At 35.7% G+C, this 17,535-nt stretch overlaps 1 protein-coding gene across 1 annotated transcript in view; it reads right to left on the bottom strand.

Moving 5' to 3' along the window:
• The window catches only part of LOC110022921, a 264,353-nt gene that overhangs the window by 241,131 nt on the left and 5,687 nt on the right, over positions 1 to 17,535 (bottom strand). The window contains exons 2-4 of the mRNA XM_020722082.1: positions 13,547 to 13,650; positions 11,875 to 12,009; positions 11,745 to 11,795 (exon numbers count right to left, since the gene is read on the bottom strand). Coding sequence (XP_020577741.1) covers positions 11,745 to 11,795; positions 11,875 to 12,009; positions 13,547 to 13,650 — 290 coding nt within the window. The remainder of the gene's footprint in view (positions 1 to 11,744; positions 11,796 to 11,874; positions 12,010 to 13,546; positions 13,651 to 17,535) is intronic.

Below are 17,535 nucleotides of genomic sequence, written 5' to 3'. Positions count from 1 at the left end.
CCCTACACATTGATGACCTCTTCTACACCCTCCCACAAGCTATCGACTCCTCCCTGCACCTCTCGGCACCATGTCAACGACTACTTCCGCACCCTCAAGCAGCCAGCAGACCCCTGCAGCTTCTCTTTGGAGCATTTTGGCAGTCACCCGCACCCAATGCTCACCACACCGTAGCCCCTGCTGCTCCACATTCCAGGAGCCACCAGCACCTGCTGCTTCCTTCCATCTTCCAGCAGCCGCCTGCACCTGCCGCTTTCTCCTCTTACAGTCACTGATCGCGCCTGTCTCATCATCGATGTCCACAAATCCTCTTCATAAGCCATAGTTGGATCGTGCTAGTCCTATCTTTATTGTCTACTTTTCTTTGCTTTTTTGAGTCTTGATTATATCCCCCGTTATTTGCTTAATAATATTTGTTTATGTCGTTGTGGGCTGAGTTAACTCTAGTATTAATCACAAGTGTTGTGTTTGGTAGACAATTACATGAATACTTACAAATACGGATAATAAAAAACGATGGGATTCCCGACTCTTGGTATTCAAACGAAAACGAAATTCTAGAACCATTGGGATCAGGGAAAGATGAAGTGTAGAAATCCTTGATAATAACTGGTATGTTGAGAGGGACCCAATATTTATCAATAGTTAAATCAACATTCGAGCTGCAATACAGCCCAAATGATATGAAATAACATTAAAATAATTAAGATTTATATAAATACAAGTGACATTCCAATGATTATGATTGATTACAATAATATTCTTATAAAAATGCACACGAATACACATGAATTGAAAAAATACATATTTTGTATAACTGTCATGTTTGTGTACACTACATGTTTTTTCTTTTATACGTATAAAACGGCTACAACATATTGTGACATGTGATGTAGACATGTACATGAGTTGCATATAATCATGCACATTGTTTATTTTTCATCTATAAATTTTTTTATTTAGCCTTTATTATTTTAATGAGCCTATAGATCACTCTATGTTAATTTTCAGGAATGGGTAGGGAGCTTTAGGGTGAAAAGTCAGATGTGACGTGTACAATTTTCGCACGGTATAATTTTGAAGGGTATACAGACTTTTGGGTAAGCATTTCTTCATGTTAGATTTAATATATATTTTTGATGATATGAGTTTCATGCTTCCAAGTACATAAATAAAAATGAATCATGAAATGAAATGCATTATCTATGTCTGGGGCGATTTAATTAGACTAGTTCATCAGCTACTATGTCCTGATTATACAAGTCAGGGCAAGTGCGGGTGAGAATTTAATTTGACCCAATCATCTACCTCTGTCTTAGCATGAATGACCCAAAAGACAGGTCAGTTAGAGTATCTCAGAAAGTGATATCAGAGCAAAGTTATTTGATAAAAAAAATGATGGAAGCGTGTTGTTGAAGAATGAGATTAAATATGAATTGATTTATACAGAACTATGGGTTGATTGATATGGGATACTCATATGATTTGAGGTATCATGCATGCATGACATAATTATGGTGTGATAAATTATATTTTAATAAATTTTGTGAATAAATATGAATATGCTTAAAGAAAAATCAAAAAGTACTGAGGGTCGGTCTCTTAGGTCAATTGCAGAGCAAGAAGTACAAACTGAAAATATATTGAACAAAAATGATAATTAGAACAAGACAAATGAAAAAACCAGAGCCACAAAATTACAAGGTATTGTTCAACTAATATCATAAGTAATTCATAAAATGATTTTCATTGAAAAATCATCCACCAGCTCTGAACTCAGAATCGAATCTGGTACAGAAGTTGATCATTATTTGAAGATATTTTAGAAATTCAACCAACCAGAATTTAAAGATGTCAGTGATCCTATTATTGTTGAAAACAGGTTAATTGAAGATCGAAAAAATTTTGGATGACATAATTTGTCCATAGAATAGGAGAGTGGTGCAAGCCACTTTCATGCCTGAAAGCGGGGCAGGCAGATGGTGGCAGGCACAGAATAGAAAGAAGTTCGGACTTACACCTCTTTCATAGATTTGGCAGGCCAAGTTTGTTAAAGCGTTCAAGGATTGGTTAATCTCACCTTCAGCAAGCTTACAACTGTGAGATAAATTCTTCAATTTGACTCAAGGGTTAAAGAAAATTATGCAATATGAGGTTGGATTTATTTCTTTTTCGAGATATCCACACAACTAATTCAGTGCTGAGAAAGAAAATTGTCACAAATTTTTGCGTGGCCTTGGAGACCAGTTAAGGTTGACTTTGGCGTCATTTGAAATAAAAGATTTCTCAATACTAGTTGTAAGAACAAGACAAATTGAACACGAGTTGAACTTCACTAGTCAGTGGTGACACCTTCAGGCAAGTAAGAGAAAAAATTTTGATAATGTAGAAGAATTTTAGAGCAAGAAAATTAAATCAGAAGGCAAGCATAAATTATTTCGGTCAAAAAAAAACGATTTGTGAGAAATGTGGAAAATGACATTTCGAGAGCTTTTGATAGTTCGAAAAAATGTTATAGATGTGGACAATTTGGGCATCGTCAAATGGATTTTTCGCATGAAAAGAAAAGAGATAGCAAGCCACAAACATTTCAAGGACAAAGGGACGGCCTCTCGAAGGTAGCCAATCGAGCAAAACGCAATTTTTTTGGAAAGCCTTCAACTCAAACGAAGGGTGCGACTTAAGAGCGTTGAACTGAGCAACCAATGAAAACCGGTTTTATAATTACCCTCAAAGCGCTAAAGAATATGAATAAGTGATTCTAGATATGTTTATGATTCAAGATCAATCTAGCACTATTTTATTTGATTCAAGTGCATCGCATTCTTTTATTTCTGATAAGTTTATTGTTAGCCTATCTATTGATACTATAGACTTTACTCCTACTCTATGTATTATTATGTCTTCGAGAAGTAATTTTTATTACAATAGAAAATATGTTATGCATATTAACATTCCTGATAAAAAATTACAAGCAGTGTTGAATATAATATCAATTCAAACTTTTAATGTTACATTGAGATTGATTGATTCGTAAAGAATTTTTCTATGATTGAAAGTTGGAAAAAATGAGTGAAAGACACTTTGGCTGGTGAAATACAGATATATATCTTGTGTGATTGAAATGCACAATCTTCCCTAATCAATACATTGAAGATTGAAAATATTTGTGAAGTAGCGAGTTATTGTTTCTAACCAAACTAAAAGTGTTGAATAAAAAGTGCGTAAATTGAAGACCATCCGAGTTATAAAATTTTTTATTGTATTTTTTGAACAATTTTCAAGGCTACCACCAGAATGAGAAGTTCAATTTCACATTGATGTGTAGCTAGGGATGTATGCATTTTCAAATCTCCTTACAGAATGACTCCAGAGGAATAAAAGAAATTGAAATATCAATTGCAGGAAATATATAAGGGTATTATCAGGTCAAGCAATTCACCTTAAAGTGCTCCAGTATTACTTATCAAGAAAAAAGACGGATCTATTTGATTGTGCGTTAATTACAACGAGTTAAATAAGGTGACAACCAAGAAAAAATATCCATTGTCCAAGATACATGATATGTTTGATCAGTTAAAATGTGCGACTATATTTTTCAAAATTTATACGAGATTGGAATATTACTAGGTCGGAGTCAAAAGAGGCGGATATAACTGAAACAACTTTTGATACTAGTTATGGTCATTATAACTTCTTAGTTAAACATTTTGACTTAAGCAATGCTCATGTTGCGTTCATGGACCTGATGAATCAAATAATTAAGCCTTATGCGAATTAGTTTGTCATTATCTTTATTGATAATATTATGATATACTTGAGAATTGGTGATTATCATGCCAAGCATCTGAGGATATTAGTATAGTATTGGAGCTGTTAAGGTAAATTAACTAGATGCAAAAAAATTTGAAATGTAAATTTTGGCTGCTAAGCAATGCATTGTTGGGCCATATCGAATGTGGGCAAGAAATTTCAGTGAATCCACAGAAGGTGAAAGCAATTATGGCATGCCTACTCCAAAGAATGTTATGGAGGTGCGCAATTTTCTCGGTTTGGCGAGTAATTACAGAAGACTCATTAAAAGATTTTCACAGATACTTATCTCATTGTCCAAGCTAATGAGAAAAAATGTTAAATATGAGTGGATAGAAGAATATGAGCATAATTTTCAAAAATTTAAGAAATATTTGACTTCTGCTCTAGTACTAGCTTCCATAAAAATCAGAAGGATGCTAGATTTACGACGCATCATTACGAGACTTGAGATGTCTTCTAACGAAAAACAAAAGAAAAAATGAATAGCCTATGCATCAAGATAGTTGAAGTCATAAGAGAAAAAATATCCGACACATAATATGGAGTTAACTCTTATAGTCCTTGCTCTCAAGATTTAGCGGCACTACTTGTACGGCATGAAATGTGAGGTATTCACTGATCATCATAGTCTGAAAAATATTTTCACACAAAAAGAGATGAATTTAAGAAAGAGAAGACAGTTAGATCTTATAAAAGATTATGATATGGATATAAAGTATTGTCCTGGCCGAACAGTTGATGCTTTAAGTCATAAATTCAAATGTAGTGCAAGCTAGAATTGGTTAAAGAAATCGATGTCTTGCAGATATAAGTTAAAAGATCAGGTGATATGAGATAGTCAACTCAGATAGATAAAATCAAGGCAGTTCAAAAAATTAGAGTTGAATATTTGAAACTCCTAGAGCAATTTCAATTAGAAAAGAGGTCGGATTAGGCTGTTGATGAAGATGGTATTATCAAAAACAAGTTGCAGTTTTGGATATTTGTTGCTTCTGATAATTCCACATGAAGCTCATCATTTACAGTACATAATTTATCCAAACAGCACTACAATTTACGAGAATATGAAATTCATACTCTAGTCGTCAGGTATGAATAAAGATGTTAAATATGTGCAAAATCTTAAGCTACAATCATTGTCTATACCTGAATGAAAATGAGAAAAAAGTGGTTTTGATCTTGTTATGTGATTTGCTAAATCCATGTAGGATCACGACAGTATTGGATCATTATTGATAGATTAACAAAATTAGCTCGCTTCTTGCAAATCAGGCAGATAAATTAAGTAAAAAAGTTAGTCAAATTTTACGTCAAAGAAAATTATCAGATTGCACAAAATTACAAAAATTATTATTTATGATAGAAATGGAAGATTAATGTTAAGGTTGTGGAAAAGTATAATGAAATGTTTGGGCGGCATTTGCATGTTATTAAAACATTTTATCGACACATCGACAGACAATCAAAAAGAACAATTACGGCATTGGAAGACTCATTAAAGCTATGTCCTTGATTTTTGAGTCATTTGGAAGATCACATCTCAATGATTGAATTCGCCTAAAATAACAACTATCAATTCAGTATCAAAAAGGCTTCTTTTGAAGCATTGTATGACAGAAAATGTAAAACTTCACTCAGTTGGGTTGAAGTAAGATAACTTTTATTATTAGGTCTCAAATGGCTGATGAAGCTACAAAGAAAATAGGATTAATCATAGATCAATTAAAAGTCACTCCAGATCGACAGCAAAGTATTATGACCCAAGGCACGGAGCAATAGAGTTTAAAGTTAGTGATTTTATATTTTCAAAAATTAGACCAATACAACGCACAGTGGTCAGAGAATCAAATTTAGCTTAAATACATCAACCCTTTTGACATCATAGAATGGAACAGCCCCATTGCTTACAGATTAATTTTAGATGTTGTTATATCAGATATTCATGACCTATTCCACATCTCAATATTGAGAAAAAAAGATTCAAATTTAGATAGTAATTTCACATGAAGACACTGACACGCAAAAAGATTTAACATAGAATGAAGAGTCGGAAAGAATCTTGGAAACTGATGTTAAAAAACTAATGAATAGACAAATTATTTATGTTAAAATAAAATGAAAGCACGAGCCTGAAAAAAAAAACTGTGCAAAAAAGAAAAAGTCATGATGCAAAAACATTCCTTTCTATTAAGCTAAATTCAATAATTTCGGGAAAATTTTTACAAGGATGGGAGAGTTGTAATACCATGTATTGTCAAAATCATGTGAAAATTTTGGCAATTATGAAAATATATATTCAAATTTCACATCTCTCGAAACTCGACCGAATCAATTTTATAAGATTCTACATGTAGAATTGATGAAATTCATATATTACACCGTCTATGAATTAAAAGTGCATGCAAAGTTATTTGAAGTTATAACCTTAATTAATTCCCTAATCTCGTGTATTGTTCCCATGACACGGGGGTTTTCCTCCAAAAACTGAACTGGTTTGACCCAAAATGGTTCAATTAAGAGAGGGGGACTGAATCGGGCCCCCTCCTTCCTCTTTTCATTTGGCGGCAAATCCCTCCTTTTTGTTTTCATTTCCCATCTATTTATCTTCTATTTATATGTGTTTAATGTTTAAGTTTTTAGTTTTATGTTATTTCTTATTTCAAATTTGTGAGGATAATCATCGGCGTCCTATTTTCACCTCGAGGGTTGTATCCAACGATTAGGGTGGTGCTCTGACAGTATTCCTCTCCTAGGTAGTGATTATCAACTCCCCATCCCCTTCCAGCAGTCCTCCAACTACTAGTTTCCTTCTGCTAGCCACTGGAAGATTGCAGCTTGCTTCCCAACCATCATTTCTATAACAAGCCAACACCTGCACCTTCCTCCTAACCCTACAGTCCAGCCGCCCCTTTCATGTACGTCACTCATGTAGTTTTCCTCCCGCTAATCCCCTCTCCCACCGGCCTATTTTGTCGCTAACACCCTCAGCCCATCCTATTCCTTCACTCCTATGATTGCCAACGACCTCCACCATAGTGCCTTCCAACCTTCCTAGATCTGACATCAATTCCTCCAACCATAACAGCCAGCCCCTCAACTACTTTCTCCTGCTTTCCAGTGCTGTCAGAACCCTCCTCCAACCCTCCCTTTCCCTCACAACCATCTCCACTCTAACTCCTACTTGCTATCAGCCGCAGCCACCACCTCTCATCCTCACCCTAGGGTGTCTTTTAAGTTTATTGGTCGTTTATTTCTTGTTTTGACGAGTCCTGTTGTAATCTTTGAAATTCAGTAATAATATTTTTGTTTCAATTGTGGTTTGAGCTTCCTCCTCTGGTAACATCGCATCAACTCTCTCGTTCTCCTATCTCTATCTCTCATCGTTTTGTGCGCCTGGAGAGCTCCAGCGACCATGCTATAGTGCATGTGCAACCTAGGCAGCAAGCAAAAATGAAATTGGGGTTTGTGAATATATTTGTGAGTAGAAAACCTTCTTCCAAGATATTATGAACATTCATTTCATTCCCTACATTTTCATTTGACGATTGTCGGGAATTGAAGCACTTTTTCATTTCCAAGTTACAGTAGTGGGAGGTGAACTAGCATCGAAAGCTACGAATTGGGTTTTGGCCTCTCTATAGAGTTGTTGCAAGTAAATTAGCAAAGAAAGAAAGGTTAGAAGGAAGAAGAGATTAAGAATGAATTGGAGAAGGGATAGCCATGTAGCGAAGCCCACTTGAGGTAAGAAAATTATGTTTGGGGTTAAATCACAATATATGTCAATGATTTATTGAAAATCCAAAGAAGTTTATGAATTTCAGAATGTTTAAGCTATGCGACAAGTTCAATGCAAACTTGGAAAATTTGTCGTAGAGCTGCTTCATCGATTTTGGTGAAATAATCTTGTGTTAATTAAGAATAATAATTTTCTTTAGGATTTGATATGATATTTTTGATCTGTGAATGCATTTATAATTTCTGCATATTGAAGGTTACATGCACATGATTATGTATGTTAGTCGGTATCGACTCTGACTATGATTATGATTTTCTTATCATATTGATGTGATGAGCATATTATGAAATATTTGCCTACTAGTATTCTAATGATGTTACTTATGTATATGATTATGCATTATCTATGGTTGTTTATTACAAGGAATTATGATTGCAGAAATATCAAAAGTGTTATGTTGGTTTTATTACAAGAAGACTTATAAGTATAAGTGATAGGGAACGATGAGATTCTCGATTCCTGGTATTCTAATAGGCACAAAATCTAGGAACCATTTGGATCAGACGAAGATGAAAATTAAGGAACCATTGATATCATGGGGTTTATTAATAACTGGTATGTTGGGAAAGGCGCAGCATTTATCAATAGTTAAATTAGCTTTTGAGCTGAGTGATGACCCAAACAATATGAAAAACCATAAAAATAGTTGAGGCTTCTTATAATTATGAATGATGACTATAAAATGCTTATAATATGTTTATGATTACACAAATGAATGACATGTATATTTTATAAGCTATCATGATTCTATGTTTTATTTATTTTTTGTTAATGTTTTATACAATTATAACATGTAGTGACATGTGTTATGGGCATATACATGAGCTAAATATGATCATACGTGTTGTTTTTTTTTTATCTATAAAATTCTTTATTTTGCCTCGGTTATTTCGTTGAGCTTGTAGCTCACTCTATGTTGTTGACTTTTAAGAAGAGGTAAAAAATATCAGTGCGGGTAGCCATGTGTGATGTGTACTTACTGCTTTTGCACTATATGATTTTGGAGCGTATAGAATTTATCTATGTATTTTATTATGTTAGATTTAGCAATTTCGAATAGATGTTTTAATGATTGATTTAAATGCTTCCAAGTATATTAATATATGAATTATGAAATGAAATAAAATATGTGTGTTTGCAGCGATTTAGTTAGACTAGTTCATCGTCTATTGGTTCCTGATTACGCAAGTAAGGATGTTTGTGAAAATTTAGTCTAATCAAATCATACGCCTCTGTTGCATCACGGTTGACTCTAAAAGGGATCAGTTTGAGTGTGATATTTAGGTTGAGTATAAGAAAAACTAGAATACTTAGAAGGATATGTGATTAACCTAGGAAAATAGACCAATCAATAATTGGATTGGAGATAAAAGTAGGAATAGAGCAGATGAAGATAATACAATAAAATAGATTTAGATGTTTGAGTTAATTATCCACCAATAATGTGGGTATAAAAATTCAATGTGAGAAAAATTGGAAGAAAGAGGGGAAGAACAAATGTCAAATGACTAAACGTTATGTCAAATAAAATATATAAACTAGAATCAACACCTCATGTAGCACTCAATAGGATTTAATTTAGGACTAGAGTTCATAAAGCTAACACCAAATATTTTACATAAGGCTGATCACAGTGATAAGAATGATGAGGATGAATTTTCCACACATCTAAATTGGTTTATTTAAGTGTCACTTTTTTGCAAGAATTCAAAATGGTATTTCCAACCTCTTGTATCAAACTTCATATATAATGAAAAAACTTGTATTCACATAGCCTCTAATAATATCTTGAAGGATACAAAATATTCACATTAGCCACAAATATTACTAAAATAAATGTGTACAGACCAATCTCCTCCAGAAGATATCAAAATTGAAGAACTTCATTTACCACATGTGATAGAAGGTTATCTATAATTAAATATTGGAACTTAAGCAGATAAAAACTGTGCGCTAAATTGTTAAACACTTCCACCATAGGGGCCAATGACTTGAGAGAAAACGTTATATAAGTACAAAATATTGGTAGGCATATATCGATTAATCCTTTGGAATATATTGTCAAAACAATATTAACTTCAACATCGCAAATGAACTGCCATTAATATAGAAAATTCATAAAAGTACAAGCATGTACTTATTCATTGAATACTCTATTGACATAAATACAATAACAAAATAGTTTCAACTGCAGAACTGAACAAGCTTTAACACACGAAGAAATCTTTATTTATGGCATAGCAAAATTAGTTTCAACATCAAAACTGAACAAACACTAATATACAAGAAGATCAAACAGAGAGCATTGCTTGACAACAACCTGACATTCCCTATTATCACGGTACAAAAAACCTATTTGACAACTACTGAGTAGAGTCATGCAGTCAGCAGTATCATGTAATAGGAGAGCTTCAGTTTGATGGTACAAGCCCAGAAAAGAACTTCGGAAGTTAAAATTGAATTATTGCCTATGCTTAAACATCTAATTTAAATTGAAAACACATCCAAAAATTATTACTAACCTCCAACCTCCTACCAACTATAGAAAATGTCCATGATTCATTGAAATTGCACCTACTAGAGATAGTAATTCAGAAGTTTGTTCTAATCTGATCCGTTTTGCAGAAAGAACCACTTCTAAATGCTGAGTGAGTTTACTACATCAATCCTTCCCCAAATCAAATATTTAGAAAGAGCCAGAAGCATTATTAACTATACTTCGTGTTCATTCATGTTTAATCCAACGTTTGAAAGTCACAAAATTCATCATTTTTGTCAATGATAAAGGGTCTGTTTGGGTCAACTGTATGAAGTTTATTAAAAAGCAGCTGTGAAGCTGCTGAAAAATAAGCTGATATTCAAAAAACTATGGTGGCTATTACTATTTTTTTTTTTTGAAAAGTCAGACCGCTGTTAGAAAGCCGTCACCGCACCTCAATCAGGAACTGTAGAAAAATGCAGATTTCAACTGCAGCTGTCAAAACACAGTTTACCCAAACAGACAAAACTACAATGCGTTGTCACACCGCCACCGCACCGCTGCCCCAAACGAACCCAAAGGCAGCTTGAGTACAAGGTTCTTAACCTTACATTTTTGTAACACTGCAAGGGCCTCCCAAAAATACCACTTGTAAAACAGCTCAAATATAATAGTAGTGTTTTTGTTCTCTACTTTCCTAGAGTCATTGTACATTTTTGTATTTAAGCAAACAGTTACACCTCATAATGTTTGTCATCTCTTCAAGGATAAACTGATCCCGTGAAAATTTGTCAGAATGCAATGGCTTGCAAGTGGAAAGAGAAACAGAGAAAATACTAAGTTTAGTTAAGAGCCTGTTTCATAGGCCTTTTGTCATGCTGAAATCAATATGGATTGGAAAAAGTTGACAAAATTATCATAAATGCCAAATATTTCAAGTTTTTACACGTATCAATACCACTGATCATGATCGCAACCCTATTAATGATAACAGCTCTTCTTCTTAACTCATGGCCACAAATGGATCTCGACACGAGCCAATTTAATATCCTACATGTTATAAAAGCAGTTGAACAATTTTCTTCCATGTATTGTCGAGAACGCTCCACCACTAGCTTAGCCGATCCAAATCTTATAAAGTTTTGCCTTCCAGGAGTTACTTCTTCTAACAAAGTTTCTCCTGTAACTAAGTTAAGGCTTCATGGGGAATCCGCCCACATTTGAATGAGAACTTCGCAAAAGATTAGAAATTACATGAAAGTGTCTGCACCAACACACTTAGCTTGAATTGATGTCTATAGCTCTTTTTTTTTCTCCCACCAACCACATAGAGATACGAAGTGGATTCATTTATTAAAAATGAAAATTACATAATTTCATATGCAATTATTTCCCATGCCATAACTTCTGCAGCTTAGATCTCCTACTTTGACAAAGTTAAGATGACAAACAAAAATAGAAGCTAAATGCTTTAAAAAATAATTAAATACAAAAGAGAACACATACAATCATGTCAAAACAAAAATAACCACCTAAAAAGAAGTTAGAACTGAATTGACAAAAAAGATTCAAGACAAATCAAATAGCGTAAGTAGAGTGCATCCCAGTAAAAACCGATTACAAACAATAAAAAAATCGGGCATAAAGAGACACCATTTCTGACTTCAACTGTTGCTGCTGCTCCAATAGCTTCGTTTCCATTTCCTTGAATTTAAAAATAAAAAAAAAACGATCAGAGATCACATCACAAAATAGATGTAGCATTAACAGCTCAACGCCCTACCCTTAATCTAGTTTTCTTAGCTTCTTGTATAGCGTATTCAGAGCATCCTTCAATCTGCGTTGATGGTTCTGCTAGCAGAAAAATGCGGTCAAGATAAACCAAAACTGGCTCTTGACCTAGCTTGCTCCACGGTACCTGAATGGACAAAATATCATTAATGGAAAAGTTATATAAGAAGCCTTTTTCTAGAGAAAATAATACTTCTCCGAGATGAGGTATGGAAAGCCCAGCACAAAACAGAATCTACAGGCCATTCAGGATCACCATTCAGGGTCCCTTTTCCTTTTTTTTTTTTTTTTTTTTAATGTTTTAAATTGACATAAAACAAATTTGTTAGTAGTGATTGTTTTTAAAAACACTCAAAATATCTAAATGTTGTTTTGACTCTTTTTAAAAATAAGTAAATTTGTTTTTGAAAACAAAAAATAAAAATGCTTAAAAAAATGCACCAAACTGACGTTCTTAAAAATAAAAGCAAACATAAAAACAAAAACGGTCCCAAAAAAGCCCCAAGTAAACACTAATAATCAACATGTACTTAATCTACAATAAACATGTTTAATATTAATCTAATCGACTGTCCATTTTACACTTCGTAGTACCAAAGAAAATTGACAGACCTTATCCTGCAACACAAAACATGCCAAACATAGGCATTCCTACCTAACTATGTACATTTAAAAATCAACCCAATAGTTACTTTGAACAAAATGCAATACAAGATCAACTTTGCCAGACAGAGTTGCACTTCAACCATTAGCTTTCAGTCCAACAGCCCTCCTTCACCCAATTAAAATAAACAGCCAATCTTTTTTCCCTGAACGAATCCTAGGAGGCAATGTCGCCCAACCCCAGCGATTATTAACCACCATCAATGCACCTCCAGCCAACTAATGTTGTCAATAATAAATATCCGAGCTACCATCACTCATCTATACAAATGCAAATATCAGAGCTACCATCACTCATCTATACAAAAGCCACGGTCCAACTATCGCCATCATTTCCCACTTCAATGGAAGCATCTTCGATGCACCAATTTTCCACCAGCTTCTTGTAATTTTTCTGCCAAACACTTTTCCACCTGTTTCTTGTATTTTTTTCTCCAAACACCACACCATTTCCTACTTCATCGGCTCTTTTTCTATATGAGCCGCAGATAGGATAACAATTAGCTTAATTGTTGAAATATCAAAGCCAACCAGGAAAAGAAGAAACAACACCTCCTGACAAGCATCGATTTGTCCAAAATTTGGTCAACTTTTCCATCATCTTAATCTTGCTCCACTATACTTGCTGTCATCATCAATTACTCACCCTCCATACAAAACCAGTAGCTCAGGTCATCATCTCCCATGCCAAGATCCACCACAACAGACCATTGAACTTTACCCTATCACATCCATCGCATGTATCAGTTACAGCTAATACTGAGGTCGAGTTTCAAGTGCTTCATTACGTTGAACAAGGCAATACTCAAAAAAATCGAAATTAAAAACCTAGGCCGATCCATTTTTTGCAACATAAACAATAAGTAGCCTTCCCACTGACAAAGGATTAAGGAGGCAAAACTCAAACAAACAGAGAAGGTGCTTTCACAGATAAAACATAGCAACAATAATCCAATCAACTTCAAATCGAGATGCATTTTAGTAGATGAGATCTTTCAAACCTTAAGCCTCACAGAACCAAGAAACCCAGCCTTCACTTTCACCGGTAATTTTAATGCATTGAGTGCCTCTGGCTTGAGCTGCATATTGGTTAGTTCCACATCGCCTGCAACAAATTTAAACAAATTACTATCACATGAGATCATAAAAAATTAGACAGCAAAAAATTAAGCACTGCAGAAGTGAAATGAATAGGATTACCGAATTAGATTTTAGCAAAACATCTATCAACTTGATGTTTACGATACAATTTTGTTGAGATTTGTATTTGAGGGGTTTAAATCTAAATAGGAAATATATAATAAGTCTAGAGGTTATTTGCAAAAAAGTTTGTAAGGCTCTATAGAAGCCCAACACATAACTGACGAAGAAGCAACTTTTTACCAATGTAATTATTTATTCATGGTATCAGAGCCCTAGCATCGCCGTTACTGCTCAATCGGACCTAGACGACACGGGATGGCAAGCTAGGGACAAGAAACTATTTGTGAAGGATTCGGTGGGTTGGATGGCATGAGGCAAGCAGGAACGTGCGAACGTTTTGACAGAAGAAAGCGAAGCAAGCAAAGGAGGCGCGGTAGAGGATTTTAGCGTGGCCTTAGTACAGGGAACCGATCACAGCAAAGGGGAATCAATCGCATGTGCATGTTGACTTCATTTTTAGTGAGGTCTTAGTCTCTTACTCTTAGATCCTAGAATCTAGCTTTAGAAGTTCTTATTAACCATCCTAGCGGACTAGCAATGGAGCCCACCTCCCGTAGAACTTCAAACCACTTCTTGACTCATTTTTGTAAAGAACTCGTATGAGTGGTTCAAAGCACTCAACTTCTAGTTGCAAGGGCTAAGGAACAACATGTAGAAAACCCGAAAATGAAGTTCCTATAAGATCAAACAGCCTTAGGTGAACCATTTGTGATTCGATTACTCGTGAACGCCGCAATTCACGCACTCAATGTACCACACACGACTTTGACTTGAATCGACTCGTCTGTCGGCGAACTCGTCCGGACTACCCCGGATGAAGAAACGGACCGCACGGATGCGTCCAGGTAGAAATGACACATATATTGCTAGGGTTACGCGCGCGCACAAATGATACGGAAATCGATGCACATTCTTTTAGCGCGACGCGGGCCCGGGCTCAACCCAGGTTCGACTCGGGTTCAATTCAGGCTCGATATGGATTAAGCACGGGCTAATTACTTCAGCTCAGAAATTTCAAAATTTAAAATTTAAATTTCAAATTTATCATTTAATCCCTTCATAAAGCTTTCCAATTAAGTTGGCCGCCTGAAAGGAAGGTAATGAATTCCTCAATTCCCCGCCAAAGCTTTGAAGTAACGGCTCTCAAGCCCGCTCCTTTCATTTATTCGACCCCGCGCTCGCCTTCTTCTCCTCCCCCTCTCGGCAAGATTTGAGAACCTCTCCACCGAAAACTCCTGATTCGCTCCTCCCCTCTGCATCGAGAACCTTCCTCACTCGAGGCAAGATTCGACTTGCCTTCTTCCTCCTCCATTAAGCTCTCACTGGACCGAAGGCCTCTGTTCCCTCGCCTGCACGTCTCCCTCGATCCCGCTCGTCTCCCTCTTTCGACGGGATTCTCCCTTCCAGCGAACCGAAGCGCCCTGCTCCTACGCCGAAGACGCCGCCATTCCTCGCTTTCGCCTCCTTAGTTCCTCGTGTCTCCTCCCTGCACCGAAGAAAACCCACTCCTCGCCGCTCGATCCCGCTTGCCTCATGCTCCCGAGCGAAGTTCTCGTTTGATCCCGTGAGTTCTTCCGCGACGCAAAAGAAGCGTCGCTCACCTCCTCTCCGCTCCTCACGCCGAACAACCGCCCGACGTTGTCCCTCCCTGAACAGAAGGCCGCGCTCCCTCGATCCCACTCCTCCGCTCGTCCGCTCTCCTCTGCAACTCGACGCTGCGAACCGAGCTCCTCTCTCCCGCTCGCCTCAGTGCACCGATCGAAACTCAACGAAACACTTGCGATTAGAGTTAGCCGGGAAAGCAACCACGGGATCACCGCGTGTAAGGCCTTCGAACTAAAATCTACACAGTTGCAGGTATGTTTCCTGAACTCCCTTTTTCCTTTCATCTTTTTTTATTTTCAATAAAAAAAGAGAAATTTGTTGTCATTGATTATTGAGCGTATACCCTGAATCAATCACTTCTTCTTTCTCAGCATAAGACAATTTTATCTGCTCTTCTATTGAAGTACAATATGATTCTTCATTCTAGAAATGTTTTGTTCTAAATTATGTAATTTAAGGACTCTTTTGTGATTTACTTTGACTAGACAAATATAACATGGATAAAAAAAATGATTCTAGTCATATTAATGCAAATATTTAGTCATATTAATGCAACTAGTAGCAAATGTTTACTGCATTCCATCGAACAAGCGTCGAATCATTATTGTATATTCATGTGTTTGGCATCGATCTTTGCAGAACTATAAATAATGTTTTGGCCATACATTTTTTTACTGATTTTGGAGAAATATAAACAATATGATTACTAATATGATTGCTGATTTTAAATGTTTAGTTGAATGTTTAGTTGAAATGCAAATATTGTGAGGTTCCAATAATCATTTACTTGTTGATTTTAAATGCTTCGTTGTTGGTTTTTTGTTTCAAGCACTTAGATGCAAACATTGTGAGGTTCCAATAATCATTTGCTTGCCGATCTTAAATACTCGTTTGCTAATTTCGTACTTCGAGCACTCAAACGAGAATACTACGAGACTCGAGATGACAGTTATTCCAGGGCTTGAATGTTTCTTTGTAGGTCTATGTTCTTTTATTTCAAATTACCTCCCTTGGGGGCTGTTTTACATGTTGTTTGGTGTGTTTAAACCTTGGGATTGTTAGGACTTTGCCTACTGATTCACGTACTATTTTAGAGCAAGCTTGTTAGCTGATTTTGGAGAATTTACACACTATTTTGGACTGGATTTTCTAGCTGATTTTGGGACATTTAAAATTGATGCTTGAGTTTACATGAGAGCTATTTGGGGGTTCTAAAAATTACTGTTTTTCTAAAAATTACTGTTTAAGGTTTTACTGTTTAAGGTTTGATTTTAATGCACTGTTTTGGAACCACTTTAGGTGTCAATTCGAGCCGATTCTGTGCACTGTCTTGGAACAAACTTAAGCACTCTTCTCGAGAGACTTTCAAAAAGGCAATTTTTGTTGAGAGTTTTGCTTACTGTTTTTGGGGCGAGTTTAACAACTTTATTTACTATTTTGAGGCTGGATTTGGAGAGTTTTATCTACTGTTTTGGGTTTTACTTAATTATCATTTAAACCTTTCTTTTTAGGTCGATTCACTCGTTGTTTTTCCCCTTGCCTTTACTAGTTTTAGAAGTGGGTCTTGCCTTCTCCTTCTTTTATTTTATTTGTTTTTAAACGGTTAAGTCATAAAGATGAGAATTGATGATTTAATTAATTGGAAGATATAGAAAACCTTAAATCACCTAATTCCCAACATAGGCTTCCTAGAACTTAAGCACACACCCTATGTGAGAGTCCACACACCTAGCCCTCAATGTAGGCTTCCTAGATTTTAGGAGCACATCCTAGGTGATAGTTCACCCCAAATAATCCTCAGCATGATTTTCCTAGATTTTAGGAGCACATACTAGGTGAGAGTCCATCCACCTAATTCTCAGCATAGGCTTCCTAGATTTTAAGAACACACCTTAGGTGAGAGTTCATCCACCTAATTCTCAGCACAGGCTTCCTAGATTTTAGGAGCACACTCTAGGTGAGCATTCATTCACCTAATTTTCGAATAAATAACGAAACTTGACACTTGACTCTGATTCACAAATTGATCAAGACACTAGGCATCAGGATGCACCGAGATGTAGTTCATCCTTCCTTAATTGAATCAATAGTGAAATTCCCACAATAATTTAATCTACAATGAAACTCAGTATCAGCTCTGCATTTTAGGATAAGCTTGAATATTACACTCAAATTCTCCTGA

This window comes from Phalaenopsis equestris, unplaced genomic scaffold (assembly GCF_001263595.1).
Source record: "Phalaenopsis equestris unplaced genomic scaffold, ASM126359v1 Scaffold000203, whole genome shotgun sequence".
Classification (NCBI taxonomy): domain Eukaryota; kingdom Viridiplantae; phylum Streptophyta; class Magnoliopsida; order Asparagales; family Orchidaceae; genus Phalaenopsis; species Phalaenopsis equestris.
The sequence above is the reverse complement of the archived record's forward strand: the minus strand, read 5'-3'. Positions and strand labels throughout refer to the sequence as shown.